This window comes from Theropithecus gelada, chromosome 18 (genome assembly GCF_003255815.1).
Source record: "Theropithecus gelada isolate Dixy chromosome 18, Tgel_1.0, whole genome shotgun sequence".
Taxonomy (NCBI): Eukaryota; Metazoa; Chordata; class Mammalia; order Primates; family Cercopithecidae; genus Theropithecus; species Theropithecus gelada.
In genome coordinates, this window is record NC_037686.1 from 55,146,037 (window position 1) to 55,173,638 (window position 27,602).

At 44.5% G+C, this 27,602-nt stretch overlaps 1 protein-coding gene across 2 annotated transcripts in view; it reads left to right on the forward strand.

Moving 5' to 3' along the window:
• The window catches only part of TNFRSF11A (TNF receptor superfamily member 11a), a 60,968-nt gene that overhangs the window by 20,939 nt on the left and 12,427 nt on the right, over nt 1-27,602 (forward strand). Inside the window, exons 2-9 of one of the 2 annotated variants that reach the window (XM_025365470.1) lie at nt 1,851-1,932; nt 3,495-3,620; nt 8,109-8,252; nt 12,854-12,905; nt 14,549-14,643; nt 16,263-16,376; nt 21,211-21,263; nt 23,511-24,294. In XM_025365470.1, coding sequence (XP_025221255.1) covers nt 1,851-1,932; nt 3,495-3,620; nt 8,109-8,252; nt 12,854-12,905; nt 14,549-14,643; nt 16,263-16,376; nt 21,211-21,263; nt 23,511-24,294 — 1,450 coding nt within the window. Of the gene's footprint in view, nt 1-1,850; nt 1,933-3,494; nt 3,621-8,108; nt 8,253-12,811; nt 12,906-14,548; nt 14,644-16,262; nt 16,377-21,210; nt 21,264-23,510; nt 24,295-27,602 lie in introns of both variants that reach the window. The other variant, XM_025365469.1, reaches the window with a different exon arrangement.

Here is a 27,602-nt window from a genome sequence, read left to right on the forward strand (position 1 = left end):
TCCTTTTTGACCCAGTTTGCGTGGCCGCATCAGTTTTACCACTTTGCCTCTTTCTTTGCACATACATTGCACACAGAGGGAGACAGAGAAGGGTGGCATCTAAAACAGAGAAAAACACCTCGAAAAACACCTCAGAAGGGAGAGGTATGGTGGCTTCTTTTAAGCAATTCTTCCTCGGTCCGCTGGGCTCAATGCAGCTTCCCTAAGACTCTGTCACCCAGTGAATACATGGGGAGCATCCGATTGTGTTATCCGGTGTCCATGGGGAGTGTTAGCAGGGCCCAGGAAGCAAGTCCAAGTACAGCCTTCCTGGCATACATCACCCCAATAACACACTGGGACCTTCTCATCGACCTCAGACTCCTCATAAGCCCTTTGCTGGCCAGGGTGAGGTCAGAAAGGTCCATGATAGCTGTGTGCCTCACACTCACTGGGCTTTCCTGGGTTTGGTGCTTTCTTCATAAAGCTGCCTTCTGTAATGGAGCTATTTTGAGGACGCATGGCTTCTTCCAAGCCATGCTATCTCTGTGCCCTCCATCCGAGCACTTTAATATGCAGATGAAGCCCTCCCCTGACTGCCTTTGTGACACTGGGCTCCAGCTGGACTGAAGGTCTCCTATTGCCACCCAAGAGCTGTTTCAGGCCTCATTGCCCCTGTTCGAACTGTTCATATTGTCCAAAGTCTTCCTACTTCCTCCCGCTACCTCCACCTGCCAGTTTCTGTTTCCTGGTCTGGCTGATTTCTATTTATCTTGGAAGACTGATTACTTACCACCTCCCTTAGGAAGCCTTCCTGGCCGCTTCTGCTTCCTTCCCACCACTGCTGAGGTAGGGCCCATCTGGTATGTGTTTCATTCCATTCTAAGACCCTTGAGGGGAAGGTCTGTGACCCTGTATTCGAGGATGAAGCAGGGAACTTGCATGAATTTCAGGTGTGGCGTGCATACGTAGATGTCTGTTCAGCTAAGCCCAACTCTTCGGTTTCTGACATGACTGCTTCTCAACAGGAGTGTTTGTTTTTTGCTCACACCAAGAATGCTGATCAGGAAAAGAGCTTTTCTGTGGCAAACTGATAAGAATCTGGGTGATTACAGGCGCCTGGGCTGCTTTGTTTTCTTTTGTTTTACTCAGATGGGCGGATTCAGAAATTGGTATTTGTCTTAGAATCATACCCTTTTGAACCAGAAGGGAACCAGAGGCTGAGGAAGCTTAAACAGCTCCCGCAGTCCTTCAGGCAACAGGTAGTGAGGGCGGAGCCCAGGAAGCCCCTACAACACCTTACTTTCTCGGCTTTTTAAAATTCTCTGAGTGTTTAACATGTTAAAAGGTAAGTGTAATCCCAGCACTTTGGGAGGCTGAGGTAGGTGTATCACCTGAGGTCAGGAGTTCAAGGGGCCGACACGGTGAAACCCCATCTCTACTAAAAATACAAAGATTAGCTGGTGCATGGCTATAGTCCCAGCTACTTGGGAGGCTGAGGCAGGAGAATTGCCTGAACCTGGGAAGCAGAGGTTGCAGTGCGGTGAGGTTGTGCCATTGCACTCCAGCCTGGGCAATAGAGCAAGACTCTGTCTAAAACAAAAAACAAAACAAAACAAACAAACAAAAAAACCCTGTAATCTCAACTCTCAGCTACTTAGGAGGCAAAAGGAGGAGAATGGCTTGAACCCAGGAGGTAGAGGTTGTGGTGAACTGAGATCACGCCATTGCACTCCAGCCTGGGCAACAAGAGCAAAACTCCATCTCAACAACAACAAAAAAAGTAATTTGGTGATTCACTTTTTGTTTTACCTAGTTTTATCCAGAAAGGGCTGTGTGGACTCTCTGCCTGACCTCAGTGTTCTTTTCAGGTGGCTCTGCAGATCGCTCCTCCATGTACCAGTGAGCGGCATTATGAGCATCTGGGACGGTGCTGTAACAAATGTGAACCAGGTACAGCTGCTTCTGAGCCACCTTGCATTGCCCCTCAAAAGTGGGTGAGGCTTTCGTTGTTATTTTTTCTTGCTGCCAGATGAAACAAGAAATTGGATAGACGCATTATGGTAGTGGCAGGTGGTAATGTCTGTCACTCTGAAGACAAAAATCTTTCTCTCAATAGAGATTTGAAGGGATTTTAAAATCTCTTTTGAAAAAAAAACAAACAACTTTAAAAGCTGTTGCTTAATTTGGGCTGAAACACAATTTTCTAAAACCCTATTTCTTGAGATGGCAAGAAGTTTTTTAAAACTAATATTTTAGCACTTTATGAGTCAAACTCTCAAAATGTGAAATGCAGCTCTTATTTAAAATTGTTTTCACGGAAATTTTATTTTGGAATAACCATACTGGAATTGTGGCTGCTAAAAATTGCCTAAACCCTTGTCGTACCTTTTTCCGTACACCTGTTGAGGAGCAGAAGGTGGACTGGCTACCACCTACCCCAAGTCGCTCTGCCAGAAGGTGTGGCTGAGTGTCTGCAGCCCCAGTGAAAGCCACAGTCCACGGGGCCCGCGCTCTCGTCATGCGGGGAGGGGAAGGTGGGTTACCTTATAACAAGATATTTTGGATATTCCAGCTACAGTTATTTCTTGGATGTGCAGAACCAAGATCCAGTGATTGTCAAGTGCGTGTTGGGTAGGTGGGTGGGGCGCAGCATGACACTTGGTCAAACGAAGCTAACCATGAGCCGGTAGTAAGTGTAGAAGAAGTTAACAAAAAGAAGTTAATAAGAAGTTGCCTATCCAGATGGAAGGCAGAGGGGAGAGGGGATGGGTGATGCAGTTTCTCTTGCCTACCCCCCTTATTCCCTGAGTGGGCTCCGGGAAATCTTTCAAGTTCTGCGGCCCAGTTTAAAATCATCATTCTATTCTTTTTTTTTTTTTTTTCCCCCTTTTTCTTTTTGAGACAGTGTCTTGCTCTGTTGCCCAGGCTGGAGTGCAGTGGCGTGATTTCAGCTCACTGCAACCTCCGTCTCCCAGAGGTTGAGGCAGCAGCAATTCTCCTGCCTCAGCCTCCCAAGTAGCTGGGACTACAGTCACCTGCCACCACGCCCAGCTGATTTTTGTATTTTCAGTAGAGACGAGATTTCACCATGTTGGCCAGGCTAGTCTCAAATTTCTGGCCTCAGGTGATCCGCCTCCCGAAGTGCTGGGATTACAGGTGTGAGCCACCGTGCCTGGCCCATCATTCTGTTCCTTAGCAGACTTTCTGGGTGCAGAGGGTGGTTGACTTTTTACTTAAGAAGAATTAAGAAACTGCTGTGACCACAGGCTCAGCAGACCCAGGTGGGGTTATTTCAGCCAGCTGTGTGGCCCAAGGAGCCCACGGTGCTGCAGTCACTGTGCACTGTGGCCTCTTCTCCTGTGTCATGTCGTCTTTGGGGGGTGTCCTGGGATCATGGGCACCAATGGTTACTGGTCCCATAGATGGGTGCGATTTTTGTTGCTGTTTTGCTTTGTGTTGCTGTTATGGTTTGGGTTTTTGATGGTTGTATTTTTCCCCTTTATTTTTTAAAGGAAAGTACATGTCTTCTAAATGCACTACTACCTCTGACAGTGTATGTCTGCCCTGTGGCCCGGATGAATACTTGGATACCTGGAATGAAGAAGATAAATGCTTGCTGCATAAAGTTTGTGATACAGGTGAGCCTGTCGTGTCAGTGTGAAGTGTAGAAACCTCAGACCTCTTTTTCTGTAGAAACATTTTTAGAGGCAACCGATAATGTTTCATTTCAGGAACATGGAAGAAAGTTGTGACTACAGATCCCAAGAAAGATGCATTTTAAATCCCCAAGGCCAGTGTTAAAATTCTTCTTTTAGAACATTTGTTCTGGAATATATTTATGTTGCCGTTTAATCATGGGACACATCATAGACTTGACATAATGTTTCCATAATGTTCCCACCTATTTTGTGTGGTTTAATCCTCCTCCAAACCCTGTAGGTAGCCATACTTATCCCTTTTATTTTATTTTATTTTATTTTATTTATTTATTTATTTATTTGAGACAGAGTCTTGCTCTGTTGCCCAGGCTGGAGTGCAGTGGCGCAATCTCAGCTCACTGCAAGCTCCACCTCCCAGGTTCACGCCATTCTCCTGCCTCAGCCTCCTGAGTAGCTGGGACTATAGGCGCCCCCCACCATGCCCGGCTAATTTTTTGTGCTTTTAGTAGAGACGGGTTTCACTGTGTTAGCCAGGATGGTCTCAATATCCTGACCTCATGATGAGCCCGCCTCGGCCTCCCAAAGTGCTGGGATTACAGGCATGAGCCACCGCGCCCGGCCTATCCCCTTTAAAGATTGAGAAACAGATTCAGAGAGGTTGAATAACTTCTCCAAGGTTAACACATGTAAAGCAGGACTCAAAACCAGGTCTACTCTTGACCTTTTTCCTAAACTATAAATATTTTATTAACACAGTTTCATCTCCTTACCAGACTGCCTTAAGTTTTTTGCCTGGAATGTTTTTTAAAGTATAGTTTATTTGAAGGAATCAGGAGCAAAACATGTCTCTTAATTCTCTTAAGAGACACAGGTTCCTTTCTCTCTCTTCTTTCCTTTTTCCATTGAGCTCATTTGTTGAAGAAGCCATGACGTTAGTCCTGTGGAGATTCCACAGGCCAGATTTTGTTGGTTGCATTCCCTTGGTATCATTTAATGTATTCTTCTGTCCCTTATATTTCTCTTCTTTTCTTTCTTTTTTTTTTTTTTTTTTTTTGAGATAGAGTCTTTCCCTGTCACCCAGGCTGGAGTGCAGTGGCACAATCTCGGCTCACTACAACCATCCCCTCCCGGATTTAAGCTATTCTCCCGCCTCAGCCTCCCCAGTAGCTGGGATTACAGGCATGTGCCACCATGCCTGGCTAATTTTTGTATTTTTAGTAGAGATAAGGTTTTGCTGTGTTGGCCAGGCTGGTCTCAAACTCCTGACCTCAAGTGATGCATCCACCTCGGCCTCCCAAAGTGCTGGGATTACAGGCCTGACCCCTTCTTATAAATTGGTTGTTAGATCTAGAAGGCTGGTCAGATTCTGCTTTGTTTTTTGTTTTGTTTGTGGCAAACTTCATATATAATATAGTTCATACATAGAATACTGGAACCATGTAATAGCTGAGCCTTCCTCTTTCTAACATTAGCAGCTGCTGATGGTCATGGTTTAGATTTGTTTCCATTAGGGGCTGCAGAAAGGTGATGTTCTGATTCTCTCATTTCTTTTTCATTTATTAGCTGGCATACTTTATGAAGATAAACTTCCCTCATCAACTATTTATTGATAAAGTTACAAGCATTTATCCTGCAGTGCAGCACATACAGAAAAGATAGAATAAATGCTTTTAACCTTATTTATCACTTTGCAAAACAATATCTTAATCATCCAGCATTCTCCCAAGGACTTATATTATGGAGGTATTTGAGGTGTTTCGGTTTCAGTCTATTGCAGTTATTGTTTGTTTGTTTTTGAGTCTTGCTCTGTCGCCCAGGCTGGAGTGCAGTGGCACAATTTTGGCCCACGGCAACCTTGGCCTCCCAGGTTCAAACGATTCTCCTGCCTTGGCCTCCCAAGTAGCTGGGATGACAGGCATGTGCCACCATGCCCTGATAACATTTGTATTTTTTAGTAGAGAGGGCATTTCACCGTGTGGCCAGGCTCTTCCTGAACTCCTGACCTCAAGTGATCCCTCTGCTTAGGCTTCCCAAAGTGCTGGGATTACAGGTGTGAGCCACGGTCCCCTGCCTGCAGTAACTGGTTGTAATGGTGCTTAGATTGTCACACTTCGATGAGGTGGCCCCAAGTGTTTTGATACAGCCCAGGCATCTATTGCTTCCATGCTTAGCTTGCATAATTCTTGTCTTAAACTATAATCAGATGTTTCTCTAAGGATTCCTGATTGTTTTTAGAGGAACATTGTATTTAGTGACCTCAGTCTGGATTCTAGAGAAGATTCACTACTGGATTGATCCTTGTGTATAGAAGTTTTTTCCCCAGTGGACAGAATTACAGAATAAGTGTTTCTTTGAACACCACTATTTTTCTAATATGCTGGAGACAGCTGGCAGATTTTGGCTGGGGAAGGTAACATGGAAACTCCACTGAGCAGAAGCATCTGATCAAGCCTTTTTAATTTCCTACTGCTTAGTAATGACCTTGACTCATTGCTGTCTCTTGGAAATAAAGATTCATTCTGTCTACTGCCAAAGTTGATTAAAGCCAAAAATCTGGTACATTACATACAATACTTTAAATTATGTCAAAATTATTCATCACAACCCAGGCTTACATTCAGATGGGATCCTAGGAGTAGCTGGAATTTTCCAGAGAAGTGGCATGTGTCTGTGGACGTTCCCATGCATTGTGGACATGTTTCTGAGTATTGACCTTGATGTTGCAGAGCTGACTGGGGCCTTGGAAGAGTGGGCACTGCAGGAGATGGGGGGACTTCTCCAGGGTCACTAAGCTTGGGTCTATAAAGATTGGAAATAGGAAATGTCCCCTCCCTACGGGCTGTAACTTGAGACAATAAGAGACAGAGCGTTTCTGGTTTGTTTGCTTGTTTTTCCCTTGGAATTCCTGTAAGTATTCAGGAATATAAGGTGCAGGGGCTGTTTGGACAATCCAGGTGAGAAGGAGCCCTAGAAGGGTACAAGGCCTGTTTTAAATCATGTTATTGGTTTGTATCATGTTGGGGGGCGGAGTCATGCACATATGTGCAGTTGACTCTGGTTATGCACAGTAGCTGTGTTCTATAAAGTCACCAGGAACGCTGAATTAGCAAATCCTGAGCCATTAGTCCAAATGGATTACGGGGTGAGGTTCCTGCAAGCCTCCAGTCACACCGTCACGGACTGATCACCACATAACCTTGTTTCATGTGTGTTTCTGTTTAAAGACACCTTATTTGATACATGTTGTTGATTCATTAACATTGCACTCATGACCAACAGCACTGTCATTCATGCCTGAGCGAAGCTTCTCTAACAGTTATTTTCTCCGTAAGGCACACCACAGCCTTCTTGCACTTAGAACACTAGACAGCTCTTCAGCACGACAGTTGGGGGCTGTTATAAGCAGGGAAATCACCAACAAAACGCTTGTTTACCTTCTGTGAGCTGAAACAAGAAGGCAGAGCATCGCCTGGCCCAACCTCAGCCAGAAACCTGAGTGTGGAGCAACTCGAAATGTACACGGTTCTGTCCCTGAAGGACTGCAGGATTACCAAGAGGATTGATTTTGGGTTGCAAGTAAATTTCATTGAGTAGGCGAATTCACAAATATGAATCTGCAAATAATGAGGACTGACTGTTGATTGATCCATACTTTGATTCCTATTTGTGTGTGTATGTAGTTTATAACAGATACGTGTGTGTGTATGTAGTTTATAACAGATACATGTGTGTGTATGTAGTTTATAACAGATACGTGTGTGTGTGTGTGTGTATGTGTAGTGTTTACAACAGATCAATTCCCATGGTTTTGGAAAAACCATACATACCTGCATTCCAGAAAAACTGGAAGGGGCCAGGAGATTTGGAACCAGAAGGCCATGTGTTGTGAAAACAGAGACAAACATGTTATCCTGAGTGCTTGAGGAGAGGTTGCCTCTAAGCACGTCACTGGGCCTGCCTCTGTGCCCTCTCCACTCATGTAACTCCACAACAGCCCGTTTTCACCCTGGGATGCCTCAGGATCCTAAGATGAATCCTAAACCTCCAGAAGCCTTATTCTCTAAGGTCCAAACTCGCGTTAGTCTTATGTATGTGGTATTTGAACTTAGAAAAATGAGGAAGCTCAGCTCTGTGACCCTTCTGCATTTGCCAGAACATTCAATGATCATCAATTCCCAAGTCCTTATCTTCCTACTAACATGAAAATTGACTTTTAAAAAAAGCCCACAAAACTCTTAATTATGAGAGCGAGAAGAACCCCCCGTGACGTTTTCGTGCCAGTGCAGGAAGTGCGAGCAGGAACTTGGGACTTCTCGAGCAGTGCCCTGGTGATTCACTCTGCAGGCCCGCCAGGCGGGCTGCTGGTCTGGCCTATTCTGGGCTGGATGTTGGATAGTGCAGTCGTGGGCGGTGTGTCTGGGCTGGCTGCCCCTCCCTGTCTAATGACCTGTCTCTTGTCTCCCACAGGCAAGGCCCTGGTGGCCGTGGACGCCGGCAACAGCACGGCCCCCCGGCGCTGCGCCTGCACGGCTGGGTACCACTGGAGCCAGGACTGCGAGTGCTGCCGCCGCAACACCGAGTGCGCGCCGGGCCTGGGCGCCCAGCACCCGTGTACGGGTTGGATGTGTGCGTCTGTCGGCTCTTGCTGAGCCATGCAAAGCCAGCTTTGAGACAGTCTTGATAATAGCAGCAAGAAAGCTCCAGGGTGCTAGGCAGCATTGGAGGAACCCGAGGGGTGGGGAAAGGTGGGGGCTGATTTTCCACGAGATGCAGGCCCAGGCAAAGACCTGAGAATGAATCCTCCGCTTAGGTTCTTCAAAGGGACTGCGGGCAATTTGCCCACATGCTCTGGCCGTGGCCAGGGGGCGCTGGGGCTCCTCCATCTGTGGAAACCTAGGATCCCTACTTAGGAGCCAGCAGGATAGTGCAGGGGCGGTTGGACATTTTTAAAGAGTGTGCGCCCATTAGAATTTTGGCAAAACCATGCATCCCCCACCCCAGCACGTTTTTAAGTTGACATCTAAAAATTTTTGTTACAAGTTTAAAGAACTGATAAGGACTTAGGTACCAGGGAATTGTAACTGCGATAACACTGAAGAAACGAATCCAGTGGAATGTAAACACCATGGCCGTTTGATGCCCACTATGATTCATTTTTATTTTTATTTTTTATTTTTTTGAAACAGAGTCTCGCTTAGTCGCCCAGGCTGGAGTGCAGTGGCGCGATCTCGGCTCACTGCAAGCTCCGCCTCCCGGGTTCACGCCATTCTCCTGCCTCAGCCTCCCGAGTAGCTGGGACTACAGGCGCCCGCCGCTTCGCCCGGCTAATTTTTTGCATTTTTAGTAGAGACGGGGTTTCACCATGTTAGCCAGGATGGTCTCGATCTCCTGACCTCGTGATCCGCCCGCCTCGGCCTCCCAAAGTGCTGGGATTACAGGCGTGAGCCACCGCGCCCGGCCTATGATTCATTTTTAAATGCACTAATCATATTTAACTATTTGACAGTTTACATGATTCCTTTCTCTCCTTTTGTTTCCTATCCATTCCGCCATCTCCACAGAATTGTATCCTGATATATTTTTTATCCTTGGAGGGGTTTTACTAATCACGTTTTCATATTCAAATATGCACCTATTGAAAAATATGCACCTATCTTTTTTTTGAAATGGAGTTTCACTCTTGTTGCCCAGGCTGGAGTGCAATGGCGCGATCTCAGCTCACTGCAACCTCTGCCTCCCAGGTTCAAGCAATTCTCCTGCCTCAGCCTCCTGAATAACTGGGATTACAGTCATGCTCCACCATGTCTGGCTAATTTTGTATTTTTAGTAGAGGCGAGATTTCTCCATGTTGGTAAGGCTGGTCTCAAACTCCCGACCTCAGGTGATCTGCCTGCCTCAGCCTTCGAAAGTGCTGGGATTATAGGCGTGAGCCACCACACTCGGCTGAAATCTTAATTTTTAAATATTTACTTTGACCTGGGACTAAAAGCATTTCTTCTGGACCAAGTTGTCACTACCTTTATTATTACACAATTGGTCAAAAATGAATATATCCTATTTTGCTGTATTATAATCGTAAAAGTAAAAGCCTCCGACCTCCATAATGAGTGGGATTTTTTTTTCCAATTCATATATTTATGGCTGAATATTACTTATTGCTAAAATGCAACAGCATTCAACATCAATTTTGTTTCTACTTTTTTTTATGTATGTAAGTGCTGAGAAATTTGTTCACATAAATAACTGAATGGCAAAGGAAACACTTTGGTTATAGGCGTGTCCCTCAATTTTTTTCAGTACCTTCTGATTTATGTGTCCAAGCTCACCTACTGATGTGATATCAGAAGTTATTTTTAATGATCTATCAGTTGATAATTCAATTGTGTCCTCCAATTTTGTTGAAAGTAAAGAAATAGAAATTCTTTTGAGTTGAAAAAGTATTTCTTAGAGTCATTTGCTTTCCTGAGTTCTAGGAAGTATAACAAAAGCAGTTTTTTCCAAGACTTAAAAAATGATTATTTATGCCTATTAACCATTCCCTTAGAGGCACCTGGTTTTAACCCAAAATACTTGGACAGGGTTGGGAGAATTCAAATACTATCCATTTCAATTCATATCAAGGATAATGTCCATCACAGAGTCTAACCGACACACTCGGTCTTTATTATCAAATGCACTGACTAAACCAGATGTGCTTTCTGTTACAAAAAGTCTAACTTGATTTTTTAATTGTTAAAATAGATCTCCCTATCACAGCCAACTCCCTCTGAATTCTGATTCTAAAATAGAAGCGGCCCAGAGCCTTTCCTCCAGGTTTTCGCCAGCATGTCACATCAGGGGTTCTATTAGACGTTCTCTGTGCCTTGTACCTTTGGAAATGGGTTCATTTTGGGACAAAATAGGTGGAGGATAGAGGGGAAGGGGTAGATGAATGGAAATTTCACTCCTGCCCCACCCTGCTTAATTTCAGTTCAGAACAACTCAGCCTGATCGCAGCTGCCCCATTTCTGTCATCCTGCTTTTGCCCTTGATAGAGCGGGAAAGGTGGGAGGTGTGCTGGGGGGCGCGGGAGCTCTGCCATCACCAGTGTTTCCACTTGTCACTTAGTTCGACATCTCAGAGGTTTGGCAGCATAGCAGCAAACTCTGGGGTGGGTAAGAAGTGTGCCTTTTGTAAAGTGGGAAAAGTGTGATTAGGAAAGGGAGCAAGGAAAGGAGCCTGCAGGATGCTTCTGGCAGGTCAGTGTTACTAAGAGTCATATGGAAGTCAAGCTATGGAAAGTAGCACCCTTAACCCTTTGCATGCCTGTTAGCCCCCACGTCTTAGATTTTGAGAGCTTCTCACAACTCTAGATTGTGCTTCTCTTTTAAAAAGCTGTTCAAATTGGCCGGGCGCGGTGGCTCATGCCTGTAATCCCAGCACTTTGGGAGGCCGAGGCGGGCGGATCACAAGGTCAGGAGATCAAGACCATCCTGGCTAACATGGTGAAACCCCGTCTCTACTAAAAAAATACAAAACATTAGCCGGGCGCGGTGGCGGGCGCCTGTAGTCCCAGCTACTCAGGAGGCTGAGGCAGGAGAATGGTGTGAACCTGGGAGGCAGAACTGACAGTGAGCGGAGATTGCGCCACTGCACTCCAGCCTGGGTGACAGAGCGAGACTACGTCTTCAAAAAAAAAAAAAAACCTGTTCAAATTCATGTGAGTTATTAGATTTCTCACAAATTGCTAGATGCAGGAGCATCTAGCAAATCAAATTGCTAGGCAAATCAAATTGCTAGATGCAGGAGCAGGTACCCTACTTAGCCAGCCAAATTGCAGAAATCAAGAATATACTTTGTACTTGACTTTGGACAAAGAAAATTTAATTCCTTTTTTTAGTGTTTTATTCGTGAAAGAAAATCACAGAAGTGCTACTAATTTCAGGAGTCATTTGTGGCTTGGGCACCAGCCAGTTGCCTGATTATGATATCACATCGCAGCCAGTGTTCTTCCTGGGACTTACCGAAGAATCATCATGCGTGGATTGCAGTAAAGGGAATAGGCATAGGAAACCTGAGACATTTATTTTGACAGTGTAGTTCATGAGGAATATGAGAGTCAAGTCAGTTTACTAACCAGGATCAACTCCTGCTTTCAATGCTGTCCATTAAGGAAGGAGTCTAACATCCATTGTGCCACTGTGTTTATCAGTAAAGTTTTATTGGAACACACCCTTATCCATTGTTTTTAGTGTATTGTTGGACTGCTTTCATGCTATGAGTAGCTGCAGCAGAGACCACAGGCCTACAAAGCCTAAGATACTTACTGTATGACCCTTTATAGAAAATGTTTGATACCAACCCTTGGTGGCAGGGAAAGAGACCTGTAGGGTTCTTCCTTGTCTTCTTTTTTTAACTGAGACTCTGATACTTGGACTGAGGAGATTAAGCTCATCAGAAGAGGTCGGGACAGTGAGTTTCCCTTCAAAGTAGTAATGGGTCTGCCATTCCTTGCAGACAAAGGCTGGGCTAGCACCTGTGGTCCCAGCTACTCGGGAGGCTGAGGCAGGAGAATGGGGTGAACCCGGGAGGCGGAGCTTGCAGTGAGCTGAGATCGCGCCACTGCACTCCAGCCTGGGCGACAGAGCGAGACTCTGTCTCAAAAGAAAAGAAGGAAGAAAAAGCTGTTCAAATTAATGTTTGATTTGAACAGGTACGTAGGTACATAGGTGCGTAGGGAAAAACAAGAGGCAGATAGCAGGAGCAGTCAACACCGGCTCCCAGACTAGGAAACAAAGTGTTGGTGACCAGGGAAGTGACTCTGAACCACAAAAGGTCAGGACCAGAGCTGGCCTGACCTGGACATCACAGAAGAGTGTTAGTGGTCCGGACCAGAGCTAGCCTGACCTGGACATCACAGATGAGTGTTAGTGGTCCGACATCGAGCCAGTTACCTTTCCGAGCGTGGTTCTGTAACTCACTGCTGGGGTCAGAACTGCTTTGTGGGCCCAAGCCTGTGGGAGCTGAAGGAATCAGACACGGGGTAGGCACAGGGGTGGGAGGTGAGAGCAGACAGGGGCAGCGCCTCACCTCCAGTCCTCTGGGGTCTCAGCCTGGATGACCTCTAAGTGACCTCGTTTGTTCTGTGTTTGTTCTGTCTGGGTTTTTCTTTTTTGTTTTTTTTTTCACAGTGCAGCTCAACAAGGACACGGTGTGCAAACCTTGCCTTGCAGGCTACTTCTCAGACGCCTTCTCCTCCACGGACAAATGCAGACCCTGGACCAAGTAAGTAACAACAAAGGAGTCAGAAGAGATGGTTGGTTTTTAAACAACTCAACCTCCACTGTCTCGTCTGGGTTGAAAACGGACGGATTCTATTGGGTTAGGCTTCCTCTTGAAGCCACATTCAAAATGGAAAAAGTCTGTCAGTTCAACATGGGGGAAATAAACCAGTCAAACTAATTCTTCAGCCCTGTGTGTGACAGGAACTTCGTGTGACTTTTTAGATTTGGTAATCTGTGACTTATGGTTGCAGCTTTTTCTAACCTTGTTTGGTTGAAAATGATTTATAACATTTATTCAGTGGTCATGCCTACTTCTCCCAACTTCCCAACATCACTGATTTATTCATCCAGATATTTGTGTGTGTGTATGTGTGTGTGTGTACACACATATAGAAGCCTCCTGTTTATATAAATGTTTGCACGCTGTAAACATCTTGGGTTTTTTTTTTCACATATTATATCCTGAAGCTTTTTCTATATTAGTTCACCAGTTCATGATTTTCGTGGCTTTTCACAGCTGCATAGTATTTCATTGTAGAGATGAAGTGTAAGTTATGTAATAAGTTCTTTATTGATAGTCACTTAGGTTGTTCCCAGTCTTTTACAGTAATACATAATTTTGTGATGAAGAATCTCATCTATGTATGATTTCTCATGTATGTGAGTGTATCTATAGTGGAATTCATGGGTGCTTTCATCTCATGCTTGTTGTTGAATACTAATAATCAATGTAATGATTCTTTCAGTTCCCTGTATATTCCTTATGAAATACTTATTTTCTGCCAGGCGTGGTGGCGCATGCCTGTAATCCCAGCTACTCAGGAGGCTGAGGCAGGAGGATTGCTTGAGCCCAGGAATTTGAGAACAGCCTGGGCAACATACCAAGACCCTATCTCACATTTTTAAACAACGAAAATTAAATTAAAATACATAAATAAATGTTTATTTTCTGATTCACTTATCCCAATTTTATGTTCAAGAGGATTTTCTGTGTTTTTCAAAAAAAACAATCAGCAAAAGTGTATCACTTAACCATGTAATTGAAGCTATTGGAATATACTTTTTTTTTTCTTGAGACATGATCTTGCTCTGTTGCCCAGGCTGAAGTGCAGTGGTACAAACATGGCTTCCTGCAGCTTCAACCTCCTGGGCTCAAGCAGTCCTCCTGCCTTTGCCTCCCCAGTAGCTGAGACCCCAGGCACGTACATCACACCCAGCTAATTTTTAAATTTTTTGTACAGACAGGGTTTCACTGTGTTGCCCAGGCTAGTCTCTTATTCCTGGGCTCAAGCAATCTTCTTGCTTCAGCCTTCCAAAGTGCTAGGATGATAGGCCTGAGCCACCGGGCACGGCCAGAATATTCTTTCCTGAAGACTATGCTCTGCTGCTTTGCTGACCACACTCTCAGAGTAGCTGTCAGAGAACACAGGCAGCGTTTGCTTTTGCTTATTTCTTTGTCCCACCTTGTGATGTTCTCCTCCCTGTAGAAGGCACGGAGGATCAAATGTCCAGGAAGGCATGGGTTCCTCTCCTGAAGGAGCTGGCCATCTGGGAGAGCCTTGCATTTGTTCATTTTTCAAAAAACAAGCATATAAAACCAAAGCACTGAACTGCCTTCCATCCCCCCACCCCGCCCCGCCACAGCTGTACCTCCCTTGGAAAGACGGTAGAACATCATGGGACAGAGAAATCCGATGTGGTTTGCAGTTCTTCTCTGCCATCTAGAAAACCACCAAATGGTATGTTTAAAACGAGCCTGTCGGTTGATAGATGTGCCCCGGGGTAGTTAGATCGTTTAGATCTTCCCAGATGGCACATGGATCTGCAGGCATCCTCTCCCCCGTTGTTTCATCCTGTGCACGGTCAGCTCAATGTTTCATTTTAATCAGTAGTTTAACTCCAGGTATGTTGTTTCCTTGACAATTTTCTACACTGGATTGGGGGTAACTAATCATGTTTTAATATGCATAAAAAGAAAATAGAGCTGCAAACATAAAATGCTCAGACATGGTGGGATGATGGTGGTCACAAGTGTCTATGAGGAGATTTTGGTCATCTCCTAAAATTGTTAGGATCTTGCCATCATCTATGGAACATGTTGCAGAATAAATTAATTTTTTTTTTTTTTTTTTTTTTTTTTTGAGACGGAGTCTTGCTCTGTCGCCCAGGCTGGAGTGCAGTGGCGTGATAACGGCTCACTGCAACCTCCAACTCGTGAGTTCAAGCGATTCTCCTGCCTCAGCCTCCTGAGTAGCTGGGATTACAGACACACACCACCATGCCCAGCTAATTTTTGTATTTTTAGTAGAGACGGGGTTTCACAATGTTGGCCAGGCTGGTCTCAAACTCCTGACCTCAGGTAATCCGCCGCCTTGGCCTCCCAAAGTGCTAGGATTACAGGAGTGAGCTGCTGCACATGGCCACATTAAATTAGTCTTAAGTAGAGTTTCAGATTGGCAGAAAGTTGATGGTGGAGGCTGGTTACTTGGTGAACAGGACAGTGTGGAGATGCGGGTCCAGATATCGGAAGAGATGGCTTAAGTGGCAAGGAGACCTTTCGGATGAGGAAAGAGAACAATAGGCCACAGAATAACCAGGTTAACAGGCTTTGACCAAGAAATCAGGGGTTTGGCCTTGACATTTTGGGAAACAGGAAGACATTAAAGCATTCTGGATGTGGAGTTACACAATCAGAACAAACTTTTTAAAGACCATTTTGCAGATGACATTAAATATAACTGAAGGAATAAAAAGTTATTTTAAAAAAGAGAAGGAGAGCAAAAGTAGGAGTCCAGGAAACCAGGTCAAGTAAATCAAGAGTTTTTAACAAGGATTCTAGCAATGAATTGATCAGGGAGGGATGAAGAAAACGGTTGGGTCCACATGATGTTGGGGATGAAAATTCCAGAAATATTTCACAGGATAGCTGTGGTTCTGTTCTCATGACCGGCAAAGCCCTGGTGCCCTGTTGCTATTAGGAAAGAGACAGAAGAAACTCCTTTTGTCTGCGGAAGTCATTCATCTGGGGATACTGAAGGGTTCTGGAGGTTAGCCAGAATGAGACTGGGTGGTGTGGTGAGCATGATTAGAGATGTTCTAAGGTAGAAACACCGCAATGGCCCTGGGCTGCTCTCCCGTAGAGTGAAACCGGACTGAGCCAGGCTGGCTAAGATTGTGGATCTCACCCTTCAGAATGTGAGCACTCGTGGACAAAGGGCAGCCAGGGGTGGGGACTCTCACTTCTGCTATCCCAAACCAACATTTTTCATTCTGAGGTTTGATTTACCAGGATTTGTTTTTCAACTGCGTAAAATTAAAGAATCTTTAATACCATATTTCTCATTTTCTTTCAATACAGAACCCCAGGTTTACTTGCCGGGTTTAATAATTCTGCTTCTTTTCACGTCTGTGGCCCTAGTGGCTGCCATCATCTTTGGCGTTTGCTATAGGAAAAAAGGGAAAGCACTCACAGGTATTGTGTCTATGGCGCTTTTTGCAAATTAATCTTAAAAGAGATAGATTTCTAGATCATGTTTTATCATTCTCTGACAAAAAGAAATAGAACTCCAAAAACCTGAAAAAGCCAATATTCTGCCTAGTTATATATAAGGGAACAAGAATACTCTGGTGTTCAGGAAACTGATGACTTGTAAGCTCCATGTTTAAGTTGTATAGACTGTACAGCATCACATATACAGCAGCTTGCATTTATCCTAGAATACATCAATTTTTAATGCATACATTTAAGATATACATAAAATATTTAGATGATCAGTAGGGGGAATTCCTGACTGGAGTGTTACTTTGAAATAAGAACCTCCACCAGGTGCGGTGGCTCACACCTGTAATCCCAGCACTTTGAGAGGCCAAGGCAGGTGGATTACCTGAAGTCAGGAGTTCGAGACCAGCCTGGCCAACATGGTGAAACCCCATCTCTACTAAAAATGCAAAATTAACCAGACATGGTGGCACATGCCTGTAATCCTAGCTACTTGAGAGGCTGAGGTAGGAAGATCGCTTGAACCCAGGAGGCAGAGGTTGCAATGAGCCAAGATCATGCCATTGCACTCCAGCCTGGACAAGAGTGGAACTTCATCTCAAAAAATAAATAAATAAATAAAAGAACCTCAGATTATGAAAATAAGTTATATTGAATAAAATTTAGGTGCTTATTCTTAGAATAGACAGCCAAGTCTTATCCTGTTTCTTGGGAATAATTTTCCCATACAAATTTGTTAGTGTCTTTAAACATCATGTCATGTTTAACTTTTAGACTACAAAGCTAAAAATGTGTAATTTTTATGAAAGGATTCAAGACTTCATTAGATTTCCTAAGAATATCTCTTAATCCTGTAATATTCAAGTCATTCTCTTTTGACTTGAATATTAAAAACATGATGTTTCACGATCCTTTTCCATTTTCAGTTGCTCTCTTATTTATTTATTTATTTATTTACTTGTTTATTGTTTAGACAGAGTCTTGCTGTGTTGCCTAGGCTGGAGTATGATGGCACGATCTTGACTCACTGCAGCCTCCGCCTCCTAGGTTCAAGTGATTCTCGTGCCTCAGCCTCCTGAGCTGGGATTACAGGCATTTGCCACCATGCCCAGCTAATTTTTGTAGTTTTGGTAGAGATGGGGTTTGACCATGTTGGCCAGGCTGGTCTAGAACTGCCAACCTCAGGTGGTCCACCCGCCTCAGCCTCCCAAAGTGCTGGGATTACAGGCATGAGCCACAATGCCTGGCCCAGTTGATTGCTTATTTATATGGCCCACTTTGCCTTGCTGTGATTTGATCAGTTCTCCCACATCACACCCTTGGACTTCATGAGACCCTGCCTATCTAGCTGCTTCTCTAACCATTACATTGCCAAATGAAACACTAGACAATCAGAAGACTAATTAAAGAGGAAAGATGGAGATTTCTGATGCCAGTGGTAAGCAGTGAGCAATGTTTGAGTGGTGAACTTTTTTTTTTTTTTTTTTTTTGAGACGGAGTCTTCCTCTGTCACCCAGGCTAGAGTGCAGTGGTGTGATCTCGGCTCACTGCAACCTCCGCCTCCCGGGATGAAGCGATTCTCGTGCCTCAGCCTCCTGAGTACCTGGGATTACAGGCATTTGCAACCACGCCTGGCTAATTTTTGTATTTTTAGTAGAGATGGGGTTCCACCATGTTGGTCAGGCTAGTCTCAAACTCCTGACCTCGTGATCCATCCGCCTCGGCCTCCCAAAGTGCTGGGATTACAGGCATGAGCCACCACACCCAGCCGAGTGGTGACCATTTTTTAAAGAGTCTGTTCATTGTTGAATGCTTTTATTTAGTGCAACTTCACCTCCTTAACAACATCATTACTGGGGATTTGGATAACGCATGTTCAGATGATGAAGATCACTTGTAGTCATGTTTATGTGAGATAAACAGACTTCCTGATGTTTGGTTCTTTAGGTTTTTCTTTTTGATACTATTTTACTGCCATATGGGCCTACCGTTTACTGGATTGGATGTCATGACTGTTAGCTCTCTCTTCATCCATTCATCCTTACGTGTTTACTGATCATCAGGGACTGGACTGGCACTGGGGTCTCAATATCAAGCAACGCAGACACAGCCAGTGCCCTCCTGGAGGAAGCATCTTAGTGGGCAGGGTAGGTGTTAAGCCCACGGAGGGAAGCCGAGTGTGCAAGGGAAGGTGCTGAGCACCAGGTAGCAGACGACAGAAGGTCAGCCCATCCCTGAGGCCAGCCAGGGCCTCCCAGAGGAGGAAATGTGTGAGTTAAGATCTGAAAGACAAGTCAGAATTCGCTAGCCAAGGGACATCAGGAGAAACACAGGCATTCTATCCTGAGAGCTGCATGATGAGGGGAGCACGGTGCATTAGCGGGCTGGAGGGAGCTAGTGGCACTGTAGCACAAAGTCAGGGACCAAGTGGAAGATGAGGCTGGAGAGGAGGGCACGGCCAGACCATGTAGCCCTGCAGGGCTGCTGAAGGAGTTTGCTCCTTGTCCTTAGCAAAAGGGACCGAGGGCGGCCCTCTGGCTTTAGAGTACCAAACAAATGTGTGGTACAGTGTGCGTAGATGCAGGCGCACCAGTTAGGAAGCTGTTTGCAGTTGTCCGGGGCAGAGGTGATCATGGCAGGTTTGCATGTTTACCAGCTCCATGGACAGGTATTTATTTTTAGTGCCATTTGTGATTGTCTAGACTGATTTCTCCAAGGAAACAGCTGCAATTGTCCTCTTTTTTTTTTTTTTTTTGGCGGGGTGTCGGGGGAGGGCAGGTAAGTTTACCTTGATATATAATTTCAAAGTGATAGAAAAGAAGCAAGAATAATGATGATGATAGCAATAGCTGACATATATTAAATAATATGTGCCAACATGACTACATATATTTTGCATGTGCTAAGTACATCTTCACAACAGCACCATGAGGTGGGCACTATTATTTCCCCTATTTTATGATGAGACTGCTTGGCACCATCCCTGGCATGCTTAAGTGCTCATTAGCTATTATACTGAACTGTGATGATCTTCCCATGGAGAATTTGACAACTCCTAACTTTAGTCAGTTTTTTGTTGTTGTTGTTGTTGCTTTTTGAGACAGGGTCTCACTTTGTCACGCAGGCAGGACTGCAGTGGCACGAGTGCAGCTCTCTGCAGCCTCCAGCTCCCTCCTGGGCTCAAACAATCCTCCCACCTCAGCCCCTCAATTAGCTGGGACCACAGGCACGCACCACCATGCCCAGCTAATTTTTGTATTTTTTATAGAGATTGGGTTTCACCATGTTGCCCAAGCTGGTCTCAAACTTCTGAGCTGAAGCAGTCCGCCCACCTCAGCCTCCCAAAGTGCTGGGATTACAGGTGTGAGCCACCGGGTCCAGTCCTAACTTTAGTCTTTATAGTGAGCCCAACATTAAATGTTCATTAGAAGTAGGATAAAATTGTATCTTTGCATAATATAAATTCATAGATTTCTTAAAATTCATAAAATTTAACCTTTTAGGTTTCATCACTTCTGTAAGAGTGAGTGGAGATGTAGTTTTTGAACATACTCTTCTTTCTTCTGAGAAGCAGCCAGATATAGTGGAAAAGGTCTTGGGGCCTGCTGGTCTCAGTGGGTCTGGCACCTAGCTTGCTGTGCTTGCCTCACTTTTATAGTACATTCAAGCTAGTTTACTGGAAAAATCAGTCTCCTAGACATGTTTTCTTTGGTTCTTCTATGATGTCTAACTTAGTCCCTCATAGCCAAAGAAAACTTGTTAAGGGAATGAGAATGTCTATAGTCATAGCAGCAGCTCTGACAGCCCCCAAATGTGCCCAGAGGTAGTCACTGAAACATTAGTGGATCATGTTTTGCTTTGCATAGAACAGGAAGTTCTGTTTTTGACAGGAGTAAGATGGCTTCATAGCCTTTATTTTTTTATTTTTTGGTTTTTTTGAGACCGAGTTTCGCTCTGTCGCCAAGGTTGGAGTGCAGTGGCACAATCTCAGCTCACTGCAGCCTCCGCCTCCCAGGTTCAAGCGATTCTCCTGCTTCAGCCTCCTGAGTAGCTGGGATTACAGGCGAGTGCCACCATGCCCGGCTAATTTTTGTATTTTTAGTAGAGATGTGGTTTCACCATGTTGGCCAGGCTAGTCATGAACTCCTGACCTCAAATGATCCACCCGCCTTGGCCTCCCAAAGTGCTGGCATTACAGGTGTGAGCCACTGCACCTGGCCCTTCATAGCCTTTAAATCAGTTGATTTACTTTTAAATGCTTTCACTTCCAGGAGCGCTCACTGAAAGACTTGCAGTGGACTCTGTTGAAAGATAATACTGAACTGACCTAGTGGTCATAATACTGAGCCTGATACAGAAAGAAAAATTTAGAACGATTGCACTTACATGTGCAGTATTCCCCAAAAGTCAAATATACAGAGATATAGAATAAAACAATGGTTACCAGGGGCAGGGGGAAAGAAAATGGGGAGATGTGGGTCAAAGGAAACAAAGTAGCAGATATGCAGAATGAAGAAAGTTGTCCAGGAATCTAATGTACGGATGGGGACTGTAGTTAATCATGTTGTATCATATTCAAGATTTTTGCTAAATTTGTAGATTTTAGCGGATCTTGCCACACACACATAAAAATGGGTAGCTAAGTGAGATGATGGGTATGTTAATTTGCTTCACTATAGTAACCATTTTACTATCTATATTTGTCCTGTAACATGTTGTATACCTTAAATATACATAATAACCTTTATTTAAAAGAAAAGTGGGAAATAATAACTTGAAGTCCTTATCCTTGCTTTGTGTTTTCTAGCTAATTTGTGGCACTGGATCAATGAGGCTTGTGGCCGCCTAAGTGGAGATAAGGTAGAGTGAACAGTTGTTGGTGCCTCTGTTAAGTACATTCAACAGGCTGGTAGAGCCATCCTAGTCAAATATTGAGCTCCCCACCCCCCTTTTTTTTGAGACAGAGTCTTACTCTGTGCCCCAGGCTGGAGTGTAGGAGTGCAATCTCAGCTCACTGCAACCTCTGCCTCCCAGGTTCAAGTGATTCTCCTGCCTCAGCCTCCCGAGCAGCTGGGATTACAGGTGCCCACTACCACACCTGGCTAATTTTTTTGTGTTTTTAATAGAGACAGGGTTTCACCATGTTGGCCACGCTGGTCTCAAACTCCTGGCCTCAAGTGATCTACCTGCCTCGGCCTTCCAAAGTGCTGGGATTATAAGTGTGAGCCACCGCGCCCGGCCTGAGCCTCTTTGCTTAAGGGGCATTTTCAGGTGCAGTGATCAAACCGCAAATTCCAGGATAGATCTCTGCAGAGCAGCCCAAAGCCCAAGTCCAGGCTCATTCTAGATGCCTGTTTTCTTTGTCTTTGTTTCCACTTCTCTCATCTCTGTGTTCATGTTATTTTTTTTTAGTACTAATCTTGATTGTCTGGTACAGATTCCTGAGAAGGATGAATTGCAACTTTCCTTGACTCTCTAGTTATTCTGGTAACATTTTATGTTGACACAATTCAAAATTGTAGGAAAGTAGTAGAAAAGGACAAAGACCTTCCATATACCCTACACATAGGCCCACCAGTTGTTTCTATTTTCTCTCATTGCTTTGTGATTTGCTTACTCTCTGTATGTGTGTATATGAACACAGTTATGTTTTCTTCTCCAACCATTTTAGAGTGAATGGCAGACCGTGTGTCCCATATCCTTAAATATTTCAGTGTGTATACAGCCATAAAAAAGGATGAGTTCATGTCCTTTGTAGGGACATGGATGCAGCTGGAAACCATCATTCTCAGCAAACTATCACAAGAACAGAAAACCAAATACCGCATGTTCTCACTCATAGGTGGGAATTGAACAATGAGAACACTTGGACACAGGAAGGGGAGCATCACACACCGGGGCCTATTGTGGGGAGGGGGTAGGGGGGAGGGATAGCATTAGGAGATATACCTAATGTAAATGACGAGTTAATGGGTGCAGCACACCAACATGGCACATGTATACATATGTAACAAACCTGCACGTTGTGCACATGTACCCTAGAATTTAAAGTATAATTTAAAAAAAGAGAACAAGGACATTCTCATATATAGCCATAGTACATGTATCAGGACATTTAACAGTAGTATAATACTATTATTCAACCCACATTTGATATTACATTTTCATTAATCATTTCATTATGTCCTTTAGATCTTTCTTTCTTTTTTTTTTTTTCTGAGACCGAGTCTTACTCTCTCATCTAGGCTTGAGTGCAATGGCGCAATCTCGGCTCACTGCAACCTCCGCCTCCCAGGTTCAAGCGATTCTTCTACCTCAGCCTCCTGAGTAGCTGGGATTACAGGCGCGCGCCACCATGCCCAACTAATTTTTGTATTTTTAGTAGAGATGGTGTTTCACTGTGTTGCCCAGGCTGGTCTTGAACTCCTGAACTCAGGTGATCCACCCACCTTGGCCTCCCAAAATGTTGGGATTACAGGCATGAGCCATTGTGCCCGGTTAGATCTACTTTCTTTGATATAAAATGTATACATTTGAAAGCATAAGCTCAAACTGATTTCTTCAATTCCAGGCCAACGCAACAGTATTCATTCTGGTCTTTCCCTTTCCCATATTTGAATCTTTCTTTCCCCAGCTGTATGAAACCTGGCTCCTATTATTCTCAATATATTTTCTCATTTGCTCAATTCTAGAATACACAGAAAGTAGTTTCAGAATTACTAGAGCATACCACAGTGATACACAGAGTTGCTAACTCGAGTTCAATATTTGTTTACAGTTGTTTTTGGGTTTTGTATTTAGATTGAGAATATGTCATCAGAATACTGTGCTCAAAAGTCATTTGGGTTAGCTCCTCTCCTTGCTCAGGTGTGAACATGCTTTTCATCTGAGATGCAGCTAGATTCATTTGTTTCTAGTTGTATTCCATTCTAGAGTTCTCCTGCACTCAGTAATTTTTCATAACACGAAGTGCCATGGTCAGTATACCATCTGTACTTGTTATGGTGGAAGTAATCAGTGTAAACACCGTTTTCAGCAATGTGTAGCTAAACTCATCCTAATAACTCTGGGTGTTAATGCCTCTGCCTTCTGAATGTAAATCGGCAGGAGTCCTCAGGCGACAGTTGTGTCAGTCCACACACGGCAGCCTTTGGTCAGCAGGGAGTGTGTGAAGGTGTCTTACTGCTGACTCTGGAGAAGAAGACATTTCCAGAAGATACGTGCTACCCAGATCAAGGTGGTGTCTGTCAGGGCACGTGTGTAGGAGGTGGTCCCTATGCACAAGGCGAAGATGCCAGGATACTCTCATTGGTCAGCGAGACCGAGACAGAGGAAGACCGCTTCAGACAGATGCCCATGGAAGATGAATACATGGACAGGCCCTCCCAGCCCGCAGACCGTTTACTGTTCCTCACTGAGCCTGGAAGCAAATCCACACCTCCTTTCTCTGAACCCCTGGAGGTAGGGGAGAATGACAGTTTAAGCCAGTGCTTCACAGGGACACAGAGCACAGTGGGTTCAGAAAGCTGCAGCTGCGCTGAGCCCCTGTGCGGGACTGATTGGATTCCCATGTCCTCTGAAAACTACTTACAAAAAGAGGTGGACGGTGGCCATTGCCCGCACTGGGCAGCCAGTCCCAGCCCTAACTGGGCAGATGTCTGCACAGGCTGCCGGAACCCCCCTGGGGAGGACTGTGAACCCCTCGTGGGTTCCCCGAAACGTGGACCCTTGCCCCAGTGTGCCTATGGCATGGGCCTTCCCCATGAAGAAGCAGCCGGCAGGACAGAGGCCAGAGACCAGCCCGAGAACGGGACTGATGGGAGGCTCCCAAGCTCGGCAAGGGCAGGCGCCGGGTCTGGAAGCTCCCCTGGTGGCCAGGCCCCTGCATCTGGTAAGTGACTTCCCGGCCTCTCCCTTCTGAGCAGAAGGGCCAGTTCTTGGTACAGGGTTTGGGGGCAGGTATTACAGACCATTTAGGAAGGAGGAAGCTAATGGGAAAACCTCAGCTTGCGCTTTTTCTTTTAATAGGCATTTTTACAGGATGGCTTTGGATTCAGTTCACGCGTTTGGTTATACATTGCACGCAGCACTGTGTGGCTTCATCGTCTACCACTGGGGCAGTTTCTGCATCCATGCATGTCCCATACCCTTTTGCATTCAGGCTTTTCATGATAGGATAAGACCTCAAGCCCCAGCACTGACCCCCAAAAGACAAACTCAACATCGGCCTCAGGACTGGCTGAGCCAAGGCATTCCCTCAGATTTCTGCTTTTTGGTTTTTGTTTTCAAAGCACCTTAGGCCTCTTAAATCTCCCCCAAGAAAGCTCTTATAAATTTTACGGGGACACACAAAATTGTTTAGTTAATCCTTAATTAATTAATATTTATTGTGAATAATGTGTTGATTCTATACCAAATTAATGATACAGTAAAACTCTTTTTAAACGTTTCATGAGAAAGGCCCCTTTTATAACCACAATGTGTCATATATTTATGGAACCAGGCAGATAATTTTAACAATTTAACATCATTATAAAGATGTATCACTGCAACACTGCCTGAGCATGAACAACCTACCAATTATAATATTGTAACTTTTTTCCATGAGGGTAGAACACCATCTGTTTTATTGTGTAGTTACAAAGGACTTTGCAGCTGATAGTGAGGGCTCTGGCTCTGAGAATTATCTGTCATTTGAAGGGTCAGTGCTCTCTCTGAGAATCTTTCGAAAGCTATAGACACTCCCTCCAGAAAAACGAATATATGGATATATACTATTTAAGGGGCTTCACAGAATCCTCCAACTCATGATTTTCAAAAGGCCCATTCATAGGCCGCCCTTCTCCGGAGATGGTTTTTCTTCTCTGCTTCTTTATTTAGACTGCAAGTGGTGCCAGCAGCCGGTCTTTGAATTGTTTTATAACCCTGAGGTAGCTAGATCTGTGCCTTAAACACAGATAGTGTTTTGCCTCGTGGTAATGATAGTTCCTGGCTTTAATCTGTTCCTCAAGCTTGTGGTTTTGCTGCAGCTACATAGATTTACCGATGTATAAATTCAGTAATAGTAATTCTCAGTCAAACAGAAAGGAGGAGATATGTTTGGGGCTATTTTTCAAAGAACTGGTATGTTTTCTTCTCAGAAGATCTCAGAATTATTATTATTATTATTTTAAGATTGTAAGGAATCTCCATGACTGGGCTTTGCTGTTCGTTTGCATTGATTGATTGATTGATTGATTGATTAGTTGATGGATTTAGAGACCAAATCTCACTCTGTCGCCCAGGCTGGAGTACAATGGCACGATCTCGGCTCATTGCAACCTCCACCTCCTGGGTTCAAGCAGTTCTCCTGCCTGAGCCTCCAGAGTAGCTGGGACTATAGGCGCATGCCACCACACCCAGCTAATTTCTATATTTTCAGTAAAGATGGGTTTTTTCCATGTTGGCCAGGCTGGTCTCAAACTCCTGACCTCAGGTGATCCACTTGCCTTAGCCTCCCAAAGTGCTGGGATTGCAGGCGTGAGCCACTGCGCCTGGCCCGGTCTATTTCTTTTCTCTCCGTTTATTGTCTTCCCCCTGGTTGTGGAGACAGACAGTTCCCTGGGCTGTGGGGAGCGAGAAAGCTGACGTTCTGTCTCTGGCGGCAGCCAGGTCCTGACCGCACTGTCAGGGCAGACCGGTTTTTCAGTGGGTGACACCAGGAAGATGACGTTGCCACTGTGTGAAAATCAGCAGCAGTTCTTGGAAGAACAGCGTTGGCCAGATTTAAAGAGAGAGAGAGATACATGGATCTTTTAATGCCATAAAACAAAAAGCCCGATCTTTGCTCTCCTGTAAGAGTCAAAACAGTAGCCTAGTCTGTTTTTCATCACCTTTTCTTTCTCTAGCACTAAACCATCTAGGGATGGAGGAAAGGAATAAAAAGTGTGTCATCAACTAAGTGGTGTTAATTTGCAAAAAGTTTACACTGCTTTTTCTGTCTTCGTCTGGTGCTTAGCCATGCAAAACATCCGTAGAGAGTCTGCCCGTGGTCGACGCCAGCAAGCGGTCCAAATTCATTTTCGCCTGAGGAGAGGCAGCAGCCAGATTGATTTTGGAGGCTGTGCTATTCTCTCCACAATTACTTCTCCATGAACAGGCCTTATGGCTTCTGGTCAGAATAGTACTTTCTCATTCTTGTTTTTGTAGTTTTTTAAAAAGTCAATTCTATAAAATGCGTGAAAGAGGATGGAGCTTAGGTGAGCCGTCCCACAGAGGCCTTATCCCGTGGTCCCCTCAGAGCCCCTGTGCTCTCAGGACTCTTGCTGATGTGGCATTTTTTAAGGGTTTTTTGGATTTTTATATGAGAGTATTTTTTGTTTGTTTTTGCTTACAATCACATCAAACTGTTTCTGTAGAAATGACAGTGACTGGGGACTTTTTCTTTAGGGAAGGGTATCTGCTGTCCCAGCATCTTTGTGAGGAGAATGATGACTTTTCAGACAGCTCCACAAGTGCAGACAACTTTAAAAAATATACCCAGTGCTGTTAAAGCTATTTTAGCCATATGATAAGTCCTAAGAAGCAAGGAGAATGATTAGCAAAGATCAGTGAAGAGGGAAGCATACTTCTGGTTATGTCTCAAATAACCATGCCTTAATTTAGGTCTGAAGTTACGCCTAATCCTGATGACGTCACGGTTGCCTTGGTTACAAGCCCTCTCACCTGGAGACTGGCTCATTCTCACTGTGCCCCTAGAGAGTTATTTCATGTGAAAGAAACCATAACTGCTTGTGATTAATATGTCTGTTGGTGGCTGGTAGCTTGGTTTTGGCTCCCGAAGCCACTGGTTAGTTTCAGTCACTTCTGAGCTGGAGAAAGTTAGGGTGGTCTTTTTTTTTTTTTTTTTTTTTTATCCTTTAAAAATGATTTTGCTTTTTAATTATTTCAACTTTTATCATAGATTCAGGTTACACGTGCAGGTTTGTACCCGGTATATTGTATGATGCTGAGGTTTGGGGTTTGATTGATCCCGTCACCCAGGCAGTGAGCACGGTATCTTCAGTCCTTGTTTCTCTCCCTCTCTCCCCTGCCTAGTTAGGAGTCCCTAGTGTCTATTGTTGCCATCTTTATGTCCATGAATACCCACTTTTAGCTTCCACTTATAAGTGAGAACATGCAGTGTTTGGTTTTCTGTTTCTGTATTAATTTGCATAGGAT